This window comes from Chlorocebus sabaeus, chromosome 20, assembly GCF_047675955.1.
Source record: "Chlorocebus sabaeus isolate Y175 chromosome 20, mChlSab1.0.hap1, whole genome shotgun sequence".
NCBI lineage: Eukaryota > Metazoa > Chordata > Mammalia > Primates > Cercopithecidae > Chlorocebus > Chlorocebus sabaeus.
Window position 1 is genome coordinate 60,159,411 of NC_132923.1, and position 17,386 is coordinate 60,176,796.

The 17,386-nt window shown below is 38.2% G+C and overlaps 1 protein-coding gene across 1 annotated transcript in view; it reads right to left on the reverse strand.

Annotated features, from left to right (window-relative positions):
- Positions 1 to 416: 416 nt before the first annotated feature.
- Positions 417 to 17,386, reverse strand: part of ST6GALNAC3 (ST6 N-acetylgalactosaminide alpha-2,6-sialyltransferase 3) — a 557,649-nt gene continuing 540,679 nt past the window's right edge. Inside the window, exons 4-5 of the mRNA XM_007978248.3 lie at positions 3,811 to 3,918; positions 417 to 2,749 (exon numbers count right to left, since the gene is read on the reverse strand). Coding sequence (XP_007976439.1) covers positions 2,563 to 2,749; positions 3,811 to 3,918 — 295 coding nt within the window. The 3' untranslated portion in view covers positions 417 to 2,562. The remainder of the gene's footprint in view (positions 2,750 to 3,810; positions 3,919 to 17,386) is intronic.

The following is a 17,386-nucleotide window of genomic DNA, read 5'->3' on the forward strand; positions in this document are numbered from 1 at the left end:
ATTATACTGGAAATCATTCAATTGAGTTTCCTAATTGAGAAAAACCTGTGCTTTTTTGTTTGTTTGTTTCCTGTTTGTAGAAAGAAAAAGACAAAGAAAACAACAATAAAAAATGTAGAGTAGCAGTTTAGATGCAAAAAGAAAGGAAAGAAAGAGGAGAGGAGAGGAGAGGAGAGAAAAAAAAGCCCCTTTCCACCCCTCCTAAGAAAACACTGGAGTCTACATATTCCACACACAACTTCCGCCATAGAGTGAAGGATACAATATACTGCAAACGTCTTCATCAGAGAAAGCTACAACGAGGCAGGAGAGCAAGCAAGTTTTCAAATGTTTCTCATCAGCAGGGGTTAAAACAAATAAGAGTTGGCCCTTCATTTATTAGAAAACTAAATAAATTAAGTTCATGTCCCAAGGCATTCTGATTAATCAAGGATTTCTTTTTATTTTAAGGTGAAACAACAGGGGGAAAAACAGTCTGTATGGCAATTTTAACATTTGTCTCTGTTTATTTTTCTTTCAGTAGGTATTTCTATCTATCATTAGTTCAAAAAAACTTAACATTCATAGAATTAAAAATTGCATAAGGGGAACAACAACAGAATAACAACTCCTTCCGAGGATAGAACTGGGGCTTAGTAATTTTTATGGGTGTGAATATTGAGGTATCAAAATGGCAGAAGACAGCAGGCAAAAGGCCTTTATCCAAGACGGCACATTTTAATGATAGCTCACCATAATACTTAGCACTAGTATTATGCCTACAAGTGCTTCTGAAGTGAAATGTATCATTACTTCCAGTCTCCAAAACATTCTGTAAGTTGAGCCTGGCTTTTGTCTTTTGAATCATTCTGCAAGGATGTTTTTGAACTCTCAGCTACTCTCTCAGCAAATCATCCCTTTAATATTTAATGAGCAATGAGTATATGAAAAATAGAATTGTCTCAACCCTAGGACAGGAAACTATATTTCTCTGCCTTCATTTCCTCCCGTTGTCCCTGCTTTTTCATCTTTCCCCCTCTAAATAGAATCACACGTATATATATGTATATAGAAAAACTACTTAAAACTACTTATTTTCACAGGGGTCCTAGCATATGGCCAAGACCATCCTTTGTGATACTTTTTGTGTAATCCTGATATAATGTATTTGGCACAGAGATCAACTGGTTACTAGTTTACATAAAATTCTATTCTATACAAATATTAGCAAGTAGAGCAATCTGGAATATAACAGAACAATGACCAAATTACAGATCATCTGCTAAAGAGATAGTAGAATACACAGACAATAGCCCAATGGGGTGTTCAGGGGCATCACATGGTATAACAGATGTTAAAGGACTGTAAATGACAAAGTACCTTGGACATTAAGGTCATTATTATTGTTGTTATTGTGGCATAACAACTGACACACTATGGGAAAAATAAAATCCTACAAGGCAAAAGCTCTGGTCAGGTTTAATATAAGGAATCATTTCCTCTCCATGTCTAACAGTTGGCACTTGGCAATGAGAATGTGATGTTTAGAGAAACACATCTTGGGCCTATAAAATAGCAATTTGAATATACAAATATATATTATGAAGTATGATAGGATACAAATTGATGTAAAAATATGCTTTGCTTTCTCTGTTTCATGATTTTAAAAATCATACAGTTTTGTGTTGTTGGATGTTGAAGCAGAGTTAGTAAACCCTTTGGTTATGTTTTAGGAATGTTTTCACAGTATATGTTATTACAGTGTTGAAGTTGGTATCTTACATGTTAAGTAGCCTTCTGAAATATTTAGGACTCAACCAAAAATAACTAAACATTAATATAGGTCATTCTAATCACATGTTCAGTTATATTGTCAGTAGTAAGAATGGATGGTAAGAGTGGAAATTCATCAAGATTTGCTACTTAGCCCATTTTGATTCATGTGTTTGGGATAGTCAAGTAATCCTGAAGTGTAGGACGTCCATGAAATCTTCATTGTTAATTAGGCAATGGCCTGAGGCTTTAGCTGTAGGAAATACTGTTGAAAGATGGCATGTCAGGAAGTGGTATTTTCCCATCCTTAGGCTAACTAGTAAGATACTTGCACCCTGATGGTAGTTCTTGGGTCAGTGTTTGAAAATCAATCATTCTTCAAGATGGCGGAGCTGCTGAGATTCAAGAAGCCATTGAGTCAATCACCTTGCCTCATGAGGCCAAACTCTTTTGGCTTTTGGAAGTTACTCACTGCTGAACAATTCTAGGCAGCTATCTTGAAGGATAATCTTCCCATTTCTTAGGTCACAGTTGTCATGTCACTGGCCTTCATCTCAATTCCAGTTAAATTATAAAGTGCAGTATGTAGTGTTGAACCTCCAGAAAGAACATCATGAGCACAACCATCCTCCATGAAATGCTGAGTTTAAATTACTAGCAGAGTCACCACCCACATCTGAGAGTGTACAGGAACTTGATAATCATTGTTGTTGTCTTTATCGTTACCATCATCTCCATTAGCATCATCAGCATCACAGTTGCAGTATGGGGATCACGTTAAGTGATGTGGCAAGATCAGAAAAACCATTATCAAGACAATGTCCAGTTTGGATGTGTAAATATTATCCTGTGCTTCTTGGCCCATTTAGCAAACACTTTCTTTTCAGTGATAAACCTATGACCCCCATATGGGGCATGTTCATGAAGAAAATATTCATCACACTCATCTCTTCCTTGTTCATAGTAATGGTAGGGGACTTTTCTATACCCTTCTGTCCTAGAAAAGAAAAAAAAAAAGAAAAGGAGAGAAAGATTGAGATGAAGAATGAAGCACTCATTTACAAGAATCCATTATGTGCCCAGTAAATGCATTTACTCACAAACCCATACATGATTCTTGTCCATGAACTCAGTTAAAAGCTATTATATGTATGAAAGCTTTTAGGAAGATGTACCAGGTTCTTAGTGGCTTAATAGATCAAATAAAATTTATATATCATGCCAATTACATTCAAACATATGGCTATTCTTTGAAAAAAGAAATGGTGTGTAATGGAAGAAACTTTAGATAGCCTCTTGCAGAACCTGAAGAAACTGTGATTTTTCACAGTAAGATATTGGGTTCATCTGAGCTCCATTATGCTTATAGTTAGGGAAGAAATATTTGTCCATGACGATTGTGGCTGAGAGTTACCATTTTGACATTATGATTAAAACAGTCTGTGAATTATATTGTGCCAATTGTTGGTAGGGAAATAGATTTCATTATCCTGATGAAGCATGGAGGGTTTGTTTTATTATCTAATTAGAAAATATCCTACCAGTGAGGATATACTGTGGGTAAACACATTCATTTTAAATAAGGATCTGGCAGATTACTCACTTATTAGTGAAGTATAATTTCCAGGAATTCTTGTTAAGCTGTCAGTTTCTCTGAGGCTTCAGGACATTTTTTCGTTCATGATCAAATCTAACTAACCATTGAGTAGATAGCTATCCATCAAGCCATCAGAGCAGCAGAAATGACAAACTTGCTTTTGCAAATTAAACAACCACTAAACTTCCATATTTTCAAGCCACAAGTTCCTGCTATGCCACTGATTAAGGGAAAAGTGTTCTTCCTGACACTTGACATTAGACTGGTAAATATTTTTCTTTTTATCACCCCTAGAAGTCACAACTTGATGTACTGACAATAAAATGTCATGTCAGCAAAGAACACTGGGAAATAATTGTTGCTTTATCTGTTTCTTAGATTTATGGTATTAAAATGAATTGTGATATTTTGACAAGATCTCAGAATTGGAGCTGCATAAAAATAATTTCCTGTGATCTTACTTGCAGTAGGTGTCATTTATCATCCCGTAGACGTGAATGCCATAACAGGCGTCCATGGCCAGAATGAAGGTAAACCACCCTGTGCTGAGATACGAGCCAGACTGGACTCTGAGGGAAATTAAAACAAACAATAACACACAGGACAAAACACAGAACACACACACAGAACAATAAGGTGTGTGAGAAACAAGCAACATTTCATCAAAAACATAGCACTTGTTATCAGGAAAAAGCACTGAGAAACTTGACAATATGTCAAAGATGCACACTTATTTTGAATTATCTCTGAATAATTTATAGGAATGCTCTTGCTCTTACTACCTTAAGCCTCAAAGCTATGTTGTGTGCAAGAGAAGCCATATGGCAAATATCTGAAGTCAAATAATCCTGCTCCCTTCAGGTGAAAAATAATTTATTTAATTTTCCGTAAGACACAAATTAGTGCTGTCTATCAGAGGAAAGGTTCTCTTAAAGCTGCTTGGAGCCTGGATGGGTACTGAATGATAATAGTGCTATCTTGCTTACCTGGACATATTACTACTTTCTTAAAGGCTGCTTGGGTTTCTAAGTGTAACTTACATGCAGTGTATGTGATTAACTTGAAATGAAAGCGTCTGAAAAGATTTCCTTAACTGCTTTCCAGGCATTATAAGACAAGACTTCTCCTTTTTAAGACCTACATTATCAACTTCATTGTATTTCCATTGAACAAGCTACATGGTAATCATTGTTCTGGAGGCTGGGGATACAATAACGATCAAAACAACCAAAGCTTCTGTCTTTGCGAAGGCCAGTGGATTGGATTTGGAGGTAGCTATGCTATAAAAGTTGGCCAGGAAAGGCTTCTTCGATCATGGGAACAAAGATCTGAAAAAGACAGAGGGGAGGGTCAAGGAGGAAGAAGCCATGTGGACCACATGAGGAAAAGGTATTTCAGGAAGAGGGAAGGGCAAGGACAAAATCACAAATATGGAAGTATGGTTGGTATGTTCAAAGAAGATCTGGGAAATGCAGGAACTGAGTGGGAGGGTGGGGAGGTACTTAGATGCAATGCTGATTGGGCATCTGCCAAGTTCCAAATGGTTCAAAGGAATTTTCAGTGAAAACTGGATCTCCATATTTGTCTTTAGCCAATGTGACTCAATCCATTCAAAACAGATGACTGCCCATCTCCTTAAAACTCTCTCCACAGGGGCATTTGGACTAGCCCAATTTGTTTGATGGCTGTGTAGCAACACCTCTGAAAAAGATTAAATGGTCTACCTTCCATGTAGACTTCTTGGCCTACAGGAGCACAGCCAGTTGAAACTGACACTTAGATACTGATAACCGCTGTCTGGATTCAGCCCTCCAGCCAGTACTTGCTCAATATTGTTGATGCACACCCCAGCACCAAGCCATCAGTGTGCTATAATTAGGAGCCTTGAATCCTTTGCTGCTGCTGCTGCTGCTTCTTTTTAACAGGCACTACTTAGTGTCAAATTACTTACAACGTGCCAGCATTTCAGGAAAAACACAAACTCACAGTGGGGGTAGATGATTGGATTTTTTAGCCTTTACTTGCATTGACTTTGGGTGATTCACAAGGAGACACAAACTCAGCCCATATACCTCCTCTCTGCATACTTGTCACTGAGTCTCAAATGTCACTGCTTAAGTAGCCATTCCTTCGTATCTTCTGACGTATGGAAAATATCCCAGAAACCAGATCACAGCGAGTTACGTGCACTTTCCTCTGTGATAGTAGCAGCAACATGGGGCAGCAATAGATGCAAAATGAGTGGGAAGACATATCTCAGGGAAGTGAGATACACTAACGAACAACTTTGCCTTTTAGACAACTTAACCTGAAGTCAATCCTGCATTCTGGGGTCTGAGGAGGAGCAGCAATGATGGGAATTGTTTAAAGCACCATCTGCTTAAAAAGCCCTTATTTGAAAATGAGAAGAGATCAGAGGAGGCACGAGTCTTGACAAAATGCTCCCAAATTGAATCTAAACATTTTGTCTATGTACTGAATTTGTCTAGTTATTATTCCTATGGAATTGTGTATTCTTTTTTTTCCTCTTCTTTCTCATACTATTTTTTCTACCTTTCACTCCCTATCTTGTCTATTCTTCATTATTACGCTGACCAAGCACTCGTAGAGATCACTAAAAGTTACGGCATTTGTTTGTTTCTACATGATGAGGAAAAAAACAAGTCTCATGTATTTACTCATTTATTCGCTTTTTCAACCAACATTTATTGGGATCCTATTATGTGCCACTGACTGTGCTAGGAGCCTGGTGATGAATATTTTCTCACGAGTACATGGTCTAGTGAGGGAGGCACACATGTTAAAACAATTGATCACAATACAGTGCAACAAAGCACAACCATGTGTTTCAGAGTCAACACAGAGTGCTGTCAGAATTGGAGTGAGGATATCTGGTTTGATATTGCAGCTCTGCCACTACTGGAACATGAGGCTTTGGCCACTTAGCCTCTTTGGGTCTTATTTTCCTTGTGTCTAAAATGAGATGGTTGAACTAAGTCATAACCAAGGTTTCTTCTAATTTAAAAATCAAATGATTCTGTGATCATCACCCTCAACAGTCTGTAATTAAGTTTTAACCATTGTGCAGTACCATGCTCCACGCATATTGGATATTGTAATGAGCCAACACGTGAATTGGTCAGATCACATTTCGTGCTCCCTTGTATGACAGGCATGACACTAAATGCATGGGGTATATATAAAAAGATAAGCTGGGTATAAAGTTTTTACCTTGCAATGGTAGTGACAATGGTCACAAAACTTTTGTGGGGAGAACTCCTTTACACTGCCACTCATGGAAGGTGTTGCAATGGCTGACCAAGGCCAAGGCCATAACTGAACCATAGTGCTAAGGGTAAAGGTGAATTTCAGTGCGAAAAAAAAAAAATCATAATTAGGAAAAATCATCCTCCCTTTGATGTGGTCCCTTCACAGATGTGTTAATTATTAAAGACAAAGATAATGTATCTCCAGGAAAAAGAGGAAGATCCTCTTTGTGACATATGGACACTTATTCTGCAAAACAAGCTCTCCTGACTCATTCCAGTTCAGCCCACACAGTCATTTCTGAAGGTTCAACAGTAAGCTTTCAGAACAGAGCCCTCAAAGAATAAAGAAGATGCAATGGTCATAATGGCTTCTCTATATATCTATGTTCTCTTTACCACAGGAAAAGAGGATCAAGAATTTCAGGGTTTGGCATCTGGTCAAAGATCTTTCCTTCTTACCACCTAATAAGGAAACTTTACCACATTTTTGATCCTTGATTCCTTTAGGACCTAACCTGGTTTGTTTTATTTCTGTGTAGACAGGCCATGCTAATTAGCTCAATAGCTCTTTAAACAAGATGTGTTGCATTTGATTCAGATGGGGGAGGCTCATACTGCCCAAGTGCCCTGTCCTACAAATAGCACTTAATTAGACAGTTGCAGTTCCTTTCCCTGATGCCTCTGATATATTTGGGATGTTAAATGGCATGGGGTTTCCTACCCACAGTACAAGCTAGGGCTAGCAAAGTAGTTTTTTTCTCTAACTATTTGAAGTCAATGTCCATACAGCGATACTTGCAGTAGAATAATGACAACTTCTGGATGAATCCAGGAATTCTTTCAAATAAATGCCTAGTAATCTGGGTCCCTAGAGGAACTCACTGGTCTGATGATACTGGCTCTGGAACGTCTTGTAGCTGCACCATTTCCAAACTCTACTGGGTTGCTGTGTGAACATACTAGAAATGAGAAGTTATAAATTACACCCAACTAGACCTTTAAGTTTCAATGAAAACTACAACAAAAAGACTTTGCCTGATGTATGTGAAATTGTTTATGATTTCCAGCTTGGAAAGACTTAGTGATAACTATCAAATGACTCAAAGTGATAACAATCAAATGCCTTAAAAATTCTTAAAGGGTATTCTCTGGGGCCAAGTACTGTTTCATAATTTGTCACTCATGCACACAGCACTAACTATGTATCAGCTGGCCATCAACCATAGCATTTTTTTTTTACCTTCCACATTTGGGGATCAATAAAAACAATTATTCTCATCCACAAACAAACAATCAAGATTCCCACAGGGATAATAAGAGAATTTAAGCCCTTAATTCAGTGCAATAGGAAAGCTTAAATTAATGCAGCAGAATAATGAGCCATGCAGGGGAAAATAAAGGCAGGAGTGTGAAGAGGAAGCCATCAATCCTTTGATTTTACTGGTCAGGCTCTGCATCCCGCTGCTCCTTGGTAATCAAGATACTTATAACTTGGAAACTACTTAAATTTACTGGCACATCTCTTGGGAAAATGATGCTGTCAAGACCTTGATGTAGCACATGCTTGAAGACATATCATTTAAGATATGATATTTCATCTAGTTTATTTCAATAAAATATAAGCTACTTTACTGTTGATGTTTACTCCTATTCCTTCATGTCAAAAGGCCAACACATGGATACAGGGATTCCTTGTCTGTCCAGCTATCATGATGTTTACCAGTCTCAGTGTTTTTGGCTGTCAGTAACCTTCATTTGCCTACACCTCTGTTTCTGAGTACACTCTGTCCTCTTCTCATTTCTGGAAAGATATTGTGAAGCACTTTCCTCCTGTTATCCGGCAAGCTGGAGCCTTCTAACTGAGTGACATTTCCCTTTCAGATAATTTCAGGGGAGGAACTGTGGAAATGGAAATGGCTACTTTTCAAAAGAGAACTGGATTATGTCGGATTTATTATCTATTCACAGGGTGCTCTAGTAATTATTGAATACCAATAACTCAATGAGTTGGGTTCTGAACACAAGAAACTCATACTTTGATGACAAAAAACTGTAGCGCTTTCTCTAGATTAGAGTTTCTCAATCTCAGCACTATTAACATTTTGGACAAGATAATTCTTTATTGTGGGGTGGCTGTCCTGTGCAGTTCTCATATACATTTTATCAGATTCCCCTCTGTTCCAAACTCATCTGAGTCCTAAGGGGGCAGTAGATTTGACTCCTCACGGCCTATTCTTGCCTTAGGGTGATTGCTCTGAGGGTGTCCTTGACCCTAAACAGCCAGATTCCTATAATCTCCAGATCTTACTCTGCTCATTCACTGTCCCCTGATTTTCTTCATCCAACCAAGCATTGTACTTCCTTCTCCCTTCTTTACAAGTCCATCTAAACCCATCTTCTTACTTTTTAACCTTAGAAATCAGCAAAGTCAGTTGGCCTAGACCCAAAGGGCAAGTCTTAGCTTGCAACGGGGGAATGTACAATTAGGAATGGAGAAAAGGTGTCAGGTGGGACAAGGACAAGGAGTTCAGAAACCTCAGTATCTGTGGTTAACTCCTTTCATGAAATGGTTCCTTTGGGGGCCTTTGGCTCAAACTTTGCAGCTTCAATTCTACTGTTTCTTTCATGAACTGATGAAAGTCAAGCCTCGGGCACTCAAAGCTAACATTTCAAAAGCATAATAATCATTTATCAAAGCCTGAAGGGTATCAAGACCCCCTCCCAATAATGGAGTTTTATTGGAGAGCACAGTATTGGCAGCAGTTTCTGAAACCTGCTATACTCAGGGGTAAAAAGAGAATTTAAAAGAAGAATTAATCAATATTTCATGTCTTGTTTTAACACTATTGGACCTCAGTTCTCTCATCAATATACTACACTGGCAGGATAAATAAAAACAGCAAAGTAAGTTTTCAGATACCTTCCTAGGGAGAAGAAATACTTGACAGAATACAGATTATTCAATTAAAAACATTCTTTCCCTCATTTTTTCCAAAAGCACACGAATAATGAAAGAATACATTTAAACAAAGAGCCCTGGCAAGAAAAACAGCTGATGATTATCAGTAGCACCTTGGGATTCAATCTAATATTGTGAACTAGTCTAACGGAAGCAGAGCTCAAAGTGTGGAAACAATTTCAGCTGTCCCCAAGTCATATATTTTTGTATATCATTCAATAGTCGGGAGCTATGGAAATGCTCTGGAGTTTGCCCATTGTATTAACACTGTATATTTGTACTATCTATCAACAGGACATGCCCAGCACATTTTCAGGCAGCAACAACTTTCTGCAAATCAGGCAGTGGAATTCTCAGTCTTGTCTTGAATCATTTGCAAATGGACATAAACTTTTCAAATGAATAAAAACATCATTCTGTGGCTAGTAATTCTTAAGAGAATGAACCAAGTGAAAGGAATTCAGGCCTGAAAAGTAACAAAAAAACAGAAAATGGAAAAAGCAGTAAAGCTTAGAGGAAGACTGTACTTCCAGCCCAATCAGCTAATGTAAAATACCTGTGCTAATCAGTAGGCACTTGGACTGTGAATATAACAAATAGTTTTTTCTGCTGGAGAATCAACAGGACCCTCTGACTGGTGATGAATGCAATGAAATTGTACAAAAGGAGAATAATAAGAAACAACTGTGTTCTTTTCAAAAATGTACATTTAAAAGTAAAATGGTACAGCTCCCAATGGTCTGATTTATGGCTGCTGTAGAAATAGAAAATACCACTCACAAAAATTACTTTATTCATTCATCGCAGAAATTAAAAGGTTGTTTTCTTCTTGTCCTTAGGCTTTAATGCCTTTTTAATTGGAACTGCTGATTTTCTAGATTTCATTCACTTTCTTAACTGAACAATGGAACCCTAATAATGGCAGGAAAGGATGATGGCAGTCTTTTGGGTTCACTTCATTTACCAGTGGTCGGTTCCTTAACCACTCAATATGGGTCGGTGCTATGGGCTGAATTTTGTTCCCCACAAATTCATATGTTGAGGCCCTAATCCCCAGTCTGGTGGTATTTTATATTTCGTCATGGGGCCTCTGGGAGATAATTAGCTTTACATGAGATTAGCAGGGTGAGTTGTCATATGATGATATTACGAGGATGAGATTAGTTTCCTTATAAGAAAAGCAAGAGACACCAGAGCACTCCCTCTTCCCACCATGTGAAAACACAGCCAGAGGGCAGCCATCTACAAGCCAGGAAGAGAGCCCTCACCAGAAACCTGTAATGCTGTTACTCTGATCTTAGACTTCAAGCTCCCAAAACTGTGAGAAAATAAACTTCTGCTGTTTAAGCTATGTGATATTTTGACATATGATGGCCAGGGCAGACCAAGACAATGTGTGTCCCTCGAGACCCTCCCCAACACACCTAAACTCTCCACTGCTTTTTCCAGGACTTCCTTTCTTAAACTCTTTGGTCTAGTCACGTGGGCTCATTTATTGCTCCTTAAACAGAACTTGCGCATCTCAGCCTCTGTCTTCTTACTCCTTACTTCTGTGTGCTTTTCTTCTTCCTGAAATGCTCTCTCCAATGTCCTCTCCAGTTTTCAATCTTATCTATCAAGCTGCAATTCTGTTTACTCTCATCTACTCAAGAAAGATGTGTTGAGTACTTTCTAGGTGTGAGGCATGTTGCTGGGCACTGGAAAACCAAATTGCCCAGATCTCAAATCAGGGTTAAGTCAGAAAGACAGACTCAGTGACTATTTTCAAAACCAAGGCTATTCAGGAGGTAATTCCCCTGCAAGTGACATGGGACTACTAGGGAAAGAGCAACAAATATAGCTGAGGGAATTGAAGAGGATAATTCCTTCTCCAATGGGAGGTCAGGGCTGAGCTGTGGATTAAGGTTGAGTAGGAACAGTAGGCAGAGGAGGGAGAAGGAGGAGGGCTTTTCAGACAGAAGGAATGGCCTGTGATGTTGCACTGAGGTGTAAAAATAATAGGACCACAGAGTCATTCTCATCTATCCCCTAACCTGGTACAGACCTCAAAGCATCATCAGTGTTTATTTCTGCAGTAGATTGTTGGTTACAGACAGGATGCATAGACAGCACCAATTTATTTTTCTTTTTTACATTACGTTTTGAAATATTAGAGATATCTTGATGTTCCATATAGTTATTTTCTCAGATGAAAGAAATTTATGGATCTGGAGAAAAATATCCAGAAGAAAATTGACAGAATTATGTTTTACTTCTTCATTAAATTCCTCATTAATTCAGAGTTGAGAATGAAACATAAACAACCTATGACTAAGAATAAAACAATTAAAAATGTATGATGATAAAGAATGCACCTAGTAGTGCTCATCTGTGTTATAAACTAAGTTACAAATCATGAGCAGTCATCTAATTTCCACTTACCACCAAGCAGGCTTCTTCCATATACACCTGGGGGCTCTCGATGTGTTCCATTTATAATGGAAACAGTTTTTACATAAGCATTAAATGCATTGAGTTTTTAAAAAATTAGTGGAAATGCAAACACATACCACTGCTGCTTTAAGAATATGAACCCTTTGAAAGATCTTTTCAGGTCTGGAAACACTGAAATAAATGACCTCTAAATCAGTATATCCTCTACCTATTGAAACTTCTGGGAGAAGGAATGGTATGATATACCCTCTTATCCAGTCTGTACCCAAAATAACTTTGCTGCCTTCCCTAGATCTCTGTTTTTTTCTAAACAGTCCATAATTTTGAAGACTTGAGCTACTACAGATGGTCTATGCAATTTATAGTTTCAGATTATTCAAGCTGCTTGTCTCAGTGACCACAGATTTTCTTGCAACCTTCCTGTGCTAGATTATATTTCTCATTCCATCCTTGAACATAGCTTGCCTGTGGGTGCAGTTAACTTTTCTGCCTCATTAAATTTGGGCTTCGCCAAATGACTTACTGTGATTGGTAGAATATGAGAAGAGGCAACATTGTGATAGTGTCCAGTAGAGGCTTTAAGAAGCATCACATGGTTCCCATTTCTTTTATTCCCCTTTATCGTGAGAACAACACATCCAAGGTAGGGGTTGTTTCTTCTGCCTGGATCTGGGATGAGGAAACTTATGGGACCAACATGAGCCCAAAACTGGAGCCAACTCTAGCTAAGCTTAGCAGAGCTATAGCTGATCACAGATTTATAAGTAGGAAATAAAAATATTTTTGTTAATCATTGAGTTTCAGGGTTGCTTGTTATGCAGCAAAAAGCTAATATTTTTCAATTGATAACTGCTATTGCTTTTAGAGCATTTCTATGTACTAGATATTGTGTCAATAACTGTGCATTTGTTCTCTCATTTAATCCTCACAACAACCACATCCTATGAGGAGTACTAATATCCATATTACACAAATGAAGGCTCAGGAAGGTATAAAGTACTTGCCTAAGGACAGTCTGACACTAGAGAACTCAGGTTCTTAACTAAGTTCTTTCTTGGCCACTGCTCCCAGTATGGCACAAAGCATCACGTCTGATACAGCAGTCATCAAAGGATCTCCATTCTTCTACTTGCTCTACTATTAATCCTCTGGGAAATTATCAACATATCACTTCTTCCCAGGCTACAATTTCTCTAATGGTAGAATAAGAGTATTGGTTTAGGTAGGCTTAGGGTCTTTCATCATTAACAGCAATTCTGTAATTGCAATTACATAGTAACATAGTTCATTTTAGAGAAATTGTAAATGTGCAGTTGTATTTTTAATATAAAGACACTATTACCATTTTATAGATCTGTGCTTGTAATTTCATGATTCAAAACACATTTTAGAACTTCAGCCATAGTCATGTACAAACAATAGCTTTATGCTGCTGATGAGGATATATACATTAATTTTCAAAGAAATAAAAATATAAGTCATGAAATAAAGATCAAATTCTGGAATCTCCTTCAATCTCTAGGCCTGGCTTTCTTTCAGTGCTTAGCTTCTACAACTTTTAAATAAATTCCCGTCTTTGACTAGTGTCAGCTGGAGGAGGCATCTGTTCCTTGCAACCAAAGATCGAAGTTGGATTGGCTGACCTCTAAGATCTTCTTTAACACAATTGAGTCTATTAAATACTCTGGGTATAATTAGGGACTTTACTTCCAACTAATCCTTGACTCTTATTAACAATCCATCTTTGATCTCATCCTAGTTTTATACTTAAGCTTTAAAAAGTTGCTTCTTTCTAACTTACCCTTCAACTTATCTTAAAATCATGCCCTTTCTGAATTGATGTGGGCTTCAGTATTCTGAATGCTAATCACCTTTCTCTACCTAAGGCATAGGTGCCTGTTTCTCTGTTAACCTGAAAAAGATAATTAAAGATTTTGGCTTTCTCTTTTAGTTCACCTATCAGCCATTCCTTCTGTGTATACTTTCCTATGACTTAAAAAAAAAAGATTGTAATCAGGTTGGAATATATTGAAACAGATAAAAGAACTTTTCCTGCCACTTTAGTATTTAGAGTAGAAATGAAATGACTCACTTTTCTTTAGGCTTTTGACTTAACTGGAGATTGAATTAAACTGAGCTTTTCCTTTAGAAATGGTTATAGGAGAGAATCAGACCCAAACTTATTCTGACAAAAATCATTTCTGAGTCCCTGTTTGCTTTCAAAATGAAAATTTACATTTAAAATAACTTAAGCAACTGAAAATTTTAACAAGTATTTAAGAGTGATTTGAGGTGATTTCACCCCAGGGAAGGAGGCTAGGTCTCCAAGTCTTATTGCTTAGGCTCCAGTACCACTGGGATCATTGTTAAATGAGCCTCAGCCAGAGCCTAAGCAATGAGCCACACATAAAAGTGAAATTTAAAAAATATAAAGAAGCTCTGACCTTCTTCTCGTTAAGAAAGGCTAATTTTACAGCCACTTCCTGTCTATTTGAAGCTATTGATACTTTTCTGACTTTGGCTTAATAATTAAGCCAAATAAATTACTTGGAGGGGAATACTTATTTTCAATAGGAAAAATCTAAGCAATACCCCCCAGCAACCCCATCTATTAAATTTTTTTTTTTTTAATTCAGGCTCACTAGAAGGAGGCTAATTCAATTAGGAAAGGTCAGAAGCAACAACTGACATATGGATCTGCAGGCATTTAGAGTTTTAGAGTCTCTAATCTAAAGAGGAAGCTTTGAAGCCTGTCATTTTTCCAATAGGCTGACATTAATTGACTACCTTATGAATAATACCTTTGCCAAATAAGAGGGTATCATCAGCATATCAAGGCAGGTGCTCCTCTCATTCTCCCACTCCAGCACAAGCAAATTCCTAAATGGGGAGCTATCTGCTCCGTCAGAATACCTGAAGTCAAGTGACTTGGTTATGCAATCTCCTTGAAACAGTCAAAGCTAATGGAGTCTCACCTACTAAACAAGCTGAATGCCCATTATGGTAGAATGCTATTCCAATTAAATTTTGCTAAGGAATTTCAGTTCTAAAAAAAACCTGTTTTCTTTCTATTATTGAAACGGGTTGGGTTTGAAAGAAGAAAATTCTTCCTTTGAGGTCCATCCAGATTTTCCAACTGAGCTAAACTCCTTGCTTAGTGAAGGGAAGAATTTATTTTGTGGAGGTCGTTGGGGTCTTTTCCATAGTGTTGCTACACAGTTTGGCTGGCAATCTACGAGAAAAAAGATCTGTTTGTTTGTTGCTTGCAGTAAATCAGTATCTAGAAGTTCTTCTGTGCACGCCCTTCCCATACCAGAACCTCCAGAAACCTGTAGAACCAGGGCCTCACCTCCTTTTTTCACAATAATTTATTTTGCCCTCACCAGGAAAACACAATCAGGGACATCAGAAAATGTCAAGAAAAGAGATACATTCCAACAGTTTTAAGGGCCATCTCTCTGAGAGAGAAGAAAACAGTAGTAATTTCTGTCCTTCAAGCAGGACGGATAACTTTCATGTGTCTCTGGAATTCTTCCAGTGCAGTATTTTTGTTGACTGGGAGTAGCCAAACTGTCATAAAGAGAAAACTAGAAAACAGAGCCAAAGCAATATATCCTAGAAAATTCCAGGGAAAAATAAACAGTAGAAAATGTCCCTTGTTTGAGAGCAGCTACTTGAAATGTGAGAATGTTGTATCTCCACAGATTTTCCTACATTGTAACAGTCACAGAATGTCAAAAAAGGAAATCTCCATGCCCAGCTATAAAAATGAGAAGAACTTGGCAAAACAGCCAAGGGAATCATCCACTCAGCAAATCTGCTTTCACCACTTGGTGATAACATTTTAGGCCTATGTTTCCGAACCCTGAAATTCTGACTGCAAGGGTTGCAAGGAAGTGACTGAAGGTAAGAGCTCCTGAGCTCTGAAAGCTGTTACAGAGCAGGCATAGATGAACAGAATTACCTGCCAGCTCTTGCTTTTGGAGCTCTCTTGGTGGTTCTCTTGATTCCCTTCCCCTCCCCTTAGCTCTGCTGAGTCTTAAGGGCCCATAATCAGGCCAAGATGATAAAAAGAACTACATATTCAGAGGGGAAACATAAGGCATTGCATTTTGTGAAAGCCTCACCCCAAAATAAGAAAGTGGATTGAAGGTAGCTTCTTTCATTCCTCATGAACTGGACAAAAGGAAACTGATGAGTGGTGCTGACCACTTAGGTTATCAGCTCCCTCCTTATCATTGAAGCACCAATCCTTGTGCTTCTGGAGCTGAATATTCTAGGCCCTTGCATCATCTTCTTACTCCTGAAAAATGGTTTACTGTCAAAAGACAAAAATCTCCTATAGGGTACAAGCCCACAGTGCTACTACTTTTTCCAGAGAGGCATCTTCTCTTGTTATTCTAGCCACCAACGCCACAATACCCCAGACCACACCTTGCACCCCCTGGAATCCTAGCCCCTATCCCTCAGTCACAGCCTTGATCTCCCTAGATGCATTGCTTCCCATTCCTTTCTACTCTTTCTCAAGCTCTATTGTCCACCAATGTTACTGGTAATGGATTCTGATTTTATTGTCCTGTGGGCATAGTTTGGGTATTGGTATTTATTAAATTTTTTTTTTTTTTTTTTTTTTTTTTTTTTTTTTTTTTTTGAGATAGAGTCTCACTCTGTCGCCCAGGTTGGAGTGCAGTGGCGTGATCTGCGCTCACTGCAAGCTCCACCTCCCAGGTTCATGCCATTCTCCTGCCTCAGCCTCCTGAGTAGCTGGGACTACAGGCACCCGCCACCACGCCTGGCTAAATTTTGCATTTTTAGTAGAGACAGGGTTTCACCATGTTAGCTAGGATGGTCTCGATCTCCTGACCTCATGATCCGCTCACCTTGGCCTCCCAAAGTGCTGGGATTACAGGCATAAGCCACCATGCCCAGCTGGTATTTACTAAATTTTTTAAGCTTTCCTAGGTGGTTATAATGTGGTATGCAGCAACCAGGGTTAAAAATCACTGTGTAAATGGTAGTTAGGTTTGAGAATTCCATTAGAAATTGAGTTCCACTTCATTATGAATTAACTTAGCTTCTGAGAATTGTCCTGAGAATCTAACCACTGTTTCAAAATTTGTCTCTTTAGGAAAATGTATACCAATTTATACATAGCTGACTTGCAAACTAACTGGAAACTTGCCAGTAAAGGGCTATTTGTTGGCAAAGGTGCCCTATCTATCTAAGTCAACTATGTCTGGCACATAGTAGACACTCAATTTGTCCAAATTAGTTGAATAATTTTGGAATGCAGCCTGTTCCTAAGTAAGACTCTGCTAACATATTTTTTCCCATTTTGCTGATGTTTTCTTAATGATGATGTAGCACAGAGACTCA